This window comes from Centrocercus urophasianus, unplaced genomic scaffold (assembly GCF_019232065.1).
Source record: "Centrocercus urophasianus isolate 14NV4802_14NV808 unplaced genomic scaffold, USGS_Curo_1.0 seq_13, whole genome shotgun sequence".
NCBI classification, from domain to species: domain Eukaryota; kingdom Metazoa; phylum Chordata; class Aves; order Galliformes; family Phasianidae; genus Centrocercus; species Centrocercus urophasianus.
The window spans coordinates 4,887,639-4,892,358 of record NW_024884475.1 but is presented as its reverse complement, the minus strand read 5'-3'; the positions used below and the strand labels follow the sequence as shown (position 1 = coordinate 4,892,358).

At 48.9% G+C, this 4,720-nt stretch overlaps 1 protein-coding gene across 2 annotated transcripts in view; it reads left to right on the top strand.

Moving 5' to 3' along the window:
- Window positions 1-4,045: 4,045 nt before the first annotated feature.
- KDM3A (lysine demethylase 3A) overlaps window positions 4,046-4,720 on the top strand; it is a 28,882-nt gene continuing 28,207 nt past the window's right edge. Inside the window, exon 1 of one of the 2 annotated variants that reach the window (XM_042812726.1) lies at window positions 4,046-4,287. In XM_042812726.1, coding sequence (XP_042668660.1) covers window positions 4,117-4,287 — 171 coding nt within the window. In that variant the 5' untranslated portion in view covers window positions 4,046-4,116. The remainder of the gene's footprint in view (window positions 4,288-4,720) is intronic. The other variant, XM_042812725.1, reaches the window with a different exon arrangement.

Sequence of the window (4,720 nt, the reverse complement as noted above, 5' to 3'; positions counted from 1 at the left end):
TTGTAGAGGTTTAAGAAGCAATAACCATAAAACCTTGCAGCAACCATTAACTGCATTAAAACTAGTAGGCTTATCTTAGAAATGCAGGAGGAGAGCCCTGAAAATCCACCTGTCCACATTCATCACAGAAAGCACAAATGTGCCTTGGTAGTGACTGTTAGCTGCTAGCTCTACTCGGCATTAAAACTTCTTGCAAAGTATCTGTTATTAATTACATCAAATACTTTTAGATTTGGGGAGCCCGATTTTCAAGGACAAGTATTTGAATAGCCAGCCAGATTTCATATGTGAAGAAGTAAGCTTAAATTCTTGAATGTATTTTGCAAATACATATATATATATTTGCATTGATAGTCACAAAATTGAGGAATTTCTCATCACCTGAAGCCTCTTTTTTTCTAGTGAAACTGGGTACAAGAGAAACCTGCTGTTGATCACTAAATGGTAGCCAAGGGAAAGAATTTATTCAAGTGTGCTCTACAGTTACTGTTTAAAGAGCACCTGTTTACACAGATTGTTCCTTCCTCAAATAGGAGCTAAAGGCTTACTTATTAGCATCTCAACCTGGTAGGTAGAGCTGGCTGTAAAAGAAAAAATATGTGGTACTCCTTGCAAGCAGCAGAACAGGTTTAAGTTTGCTGCTCTGTAGTTTAATCAGTTCAATATGTTTACAGCAATAGTTTGCTTTGCAGGTATTTCAAATAGCATTTTGTTCTTGAGATGCACATAACCCAGTGTGATAACTGCATCTGTGCCATTATCATAGTGCTAGTTTGTATAAATGATTTCTGGATATTTTGATATTTCTATTGGAATGTTGCGTGAGTGGGGATATGTACAGAAACATACAATTTTTTTAGTAAATATGAAGTTTTTGTGGAGAATATGGTGGAGATAAAATCAAGTTTAAAAAAGCACAGTATTTATTTTTCTGTATTGCATAGTTAAAATTCTGGCCACGTAGATTGAGAAGTATATTCTAGAACTATGCAACAAGCTCGTGGATATCAGCAGTCACAACTTAACGTTCTACATCTTATTATCCTTGCTATAGGATTTCACTGATCATCCCAAATTTATACCTTCTAAAGAAGCTGGATAACTTTAAAAATATTTGGCCCTGGTCTAACTTCTATAAGGGAAAAAGAAACCTAGGTAAGTGAAGTATGTAGCTAATGATTTACTTCAATTAACTATATATGTATATAAGAGTTAACTGAGTTCAGCCTCTAGCTTGTTTTTCAAATACCACTACTATTGTTTGCATCCCAAATGTTTGATTTCTATTAATTAATTTGTACTCTCAATGTTTTACCATCTTCTCTTCTGGTCTTTGCAGATTTACCTTACTTCATACACATTTCAGAATGCTGCATTTTGATCGCATGATTCTTCTTGTAGCATCCTGCTATTGGCCCATCTGTCACTTCAAAAATAAGCATGTTAACTTCAAAGGTCTAATGGACTAATTCATCATAGCCACTACCCAGACCTTTCTCTTTTATCCTTGATCCTCTAGGCTGGTATCCTACCAAAGCTACTACATTTCTTTGTTTGAACAACCACCTATGAGAAACATTCCCCCTTTGCACGTGGGAGTAGGCCATTCACAAAACCCACACTGTTGTCTTTCAAATCCCTCCTTTTTCCTCATTATGATGCCTGCACAAAATTTTACAATTGGTCAACTGGTAAGCTACCACAGTTAGATCTACTGTACCAACTAATATGATTGTATCTTCACTGCCTACCACAGCTGCTCTTGTACGTATTAATCGATCAACCTCTGAGGCAAAGCGTTTTCCATGCATAAAGACTAAGGGTTTCAAATAAGGAGAGTACAAAACACACAGTATGAAATATCATACATCGTACAGCCACCGCTACAGCAACACAACAAGTAACTTGGTAGCTTGAACTATACCTTGCTTCATAGAGTATTGCATCACAAGCTGCATTTTGTAGGGCTGGTCCATACGCTGAATATCTAAAGCTGCTTTTCAATCTGAAAAGAAACTTGCTTGTTCTTCATTTTGATGACTGTTAATGGACATTCCTCCAGGCTACACGTAGTTGTTTATCAATTAGACTCAATTTATATTATCCACTTCTGTTTCACCTGCTGGAAATGTTACTTAATGCTAAGTTCATCTCCTTGATGGTTGACCTAGGTGATCGCTGTGGTCTTTTCCAACCTTAACAATCCAACAATTCCTTACTAGGAACCACTGAAGAGGTCTTAAAGCTACTGATGTATTTGTGCTGCCTGATTTCTGTTGTGCCAAGGATAGGAACTCCCTCACGATGAGCAAGGAATTCTTATCCCTTTGGGCTTTGCAGATGAACGTGTTTGAATGTAGCAGTAGAGAACATAGTGAGGAATCCCACAGCAAACTGGTGGGAAAATCTATTAGAAAATAAACAGCAAAACGACTCGGCACAAGCAGCGCCAGCTTGAAAAATGGTGGAACAGTTGTGGCAGGGGCAGAGCTGCTGTTAGGTGTGGACTTGGGGCCTGAAGGGTCTGTTGTGATGGGAGGAGGTAGGAAAAAGACGTAAGCCCAACATTCTCTATTTCCAGTAAACTGAGTCAGTCAATAACTCATTTTCCTTGGGTACTTCCATCATGTTTGGTCACTTCCTCCTATATCATTAAGTCCTGCAGTGAAAGACAAGCAATGTGTCTTTCTGGGTCACTGTATGAATTGCTTTGCTTGCTCTTTAGCATTTTCTCAGTTTAACTGGTTGGTTTTATGACCTTGACCACAGCCTTTAATGAGAACACGTAGGTCTGCCACGACAGGAATTACAGATCTGAGGTGGCAGAAGTCGTTTGCCTCTAGATACGCTTACATAAACCACCTCAAAATCTTTCCAAACCCTCAAGGAACGTCTAGATTGCGTTATTTCCCCAAACGCGCATCTCCTTGTCGCACAGGAATCAGCTCTTTCTCGCTCTCCCTGCCCCCAAACCGACAGACAAGATGGTGGCCACGGCCGCCTCAGCCTCTCCTCAGCATGGCCGACCTCCGTGCGCACGCGCAGAGGCGGCCCCCGAGCAGGTGGCGGCCCCGTGCCGAGTGCGCCTGCGCAGAAGGCAGTCCGCAGCGCCCCCGCAGGTGCACCTTGTCGCTGCGCGCACGCGCAAAAGAGCCCTACAGGTGCCCCCTCCCCCTGTGCTATATCTGAGTACGCCGCGGATCGCACGTATAAGCGGTCGCTGCACTCCTTCTGACTCCCGCGGATCCTTCCGCCGACGCCGCAGACGGCACTTAGCGCTTATGGCTCAGCCCGCCTGACGCAGCGGTAGAAACGTCATGGCACGTCACGGTCTCAAAAATGTTTGTTTTCCCGTTTAGCTTCATCTTCGGGCTATTTGTGAACGTGGGTGTCTCGAAGGACTCTTTCAGTCGAAGCTCGGCGGAAGGATATTTCTTTATTTAACCGCCATAAGCTGAACTAACATTTCGAGGCGGAGCCAACGGCGCGGACACCGCCTCTCCGGTCCAATCACAGCGGGAGGCTTGCCGTTAGCTCCGCCCCCCCGGAGCGGAAGAACCAATGGGAGCGAGAGAGGGAGCGGCGGGGGCTGGCTGAGGGGTGTGTGCGCCAGCGCGGGGCGGCGGAGCGGCGCCGGGCGCAGCGGTTGTTGCTGGGGGCGGAGGGGAAGCGGCGCGTTCTCGGGACCCGGACGCCGTGTGGAGGCGGCGGGGGGCCGGGCTGAGGGCGGGGGGCGGCAGGTGAGAGGGGGAGGGTAAAGCTGAAAGAGGAGGAGGAGGAGGGGAAGGAGGAGGTCGGCGTTGTTTGTGTGTGCGCTGGGGAGGAGGGGGGGTTTGGGGAGAGGCACCCGGAAGGCGCTCGGCCCGGCCGCCTCCTTCAGCTGCCGCCCCGCTCCGGCTGCTGGGAACAAAGGGGCGGCGGGGCTGGGTCGGGCCGACCGGCATTGCTTCCCTCCTCCCGCCGAAACAACAGTTCGCGGCTCCGCGGGCGCGGCGGCGTTCCGAAGGGCGCCGAAGGCTCCGCGCGGAGGCGGGCGGGTGGGCGGCGAACCCCGCGTAGGGCCTGAGGGCCGCCCTTCTGCCGGCCGCCCCGAGGGAAGCCTCCCGATGAGCTAAAATGGTGCTGAGGCTCGAGGGGAGCTGGTCGCTGCTGGTCGGGAAGCGCTTCCTCAGCCTGGCCGGGGAGGACGACGGGCCCTGGGACACGGAGCGCGTGGCGGAATGGCCGTGGCAGGCGGGCAGGATCCGGGCGGTCTCGCACACCGACATCTCCAAACAGGACCTGAAGGTAACGGGGGGCCGCGAGGGGGTGGGGGCTGGAGGCGCCGGTGTTCGTGTAGCTCCGTACCTCGCACGTACGTCTATGGGCTGCGTGTTCTCGTGAGCCCTTCGTGATGAGCTGCCCCGGCTGACTGCTCGAGACACGTGCGGCGCTGGCTGAAGGCCCCGCCGCGCTCCGCTGTTGCCGGAAGTTCCCCGACTGGCGCTGCTCGCCTCCGCGGCACGGTGACAACTTCTGCACCGCGCTTGCTTTGGTTGGCCTTTATTCTGTCCATCTCCCAGCCGTGATTTAAGACCTTGTCAGCTGTAAACGATTCGATTTCTCTCCAGGCTGGAGTTATCCAAACGCTTTTTTTTTTTGCCCCCCCCCCCCCCGTTTTTTTTTTTTTTTTCTTTAATTTGAATTTATGAAATCCACGCGTGGCCTTGGAGGCTCCTCA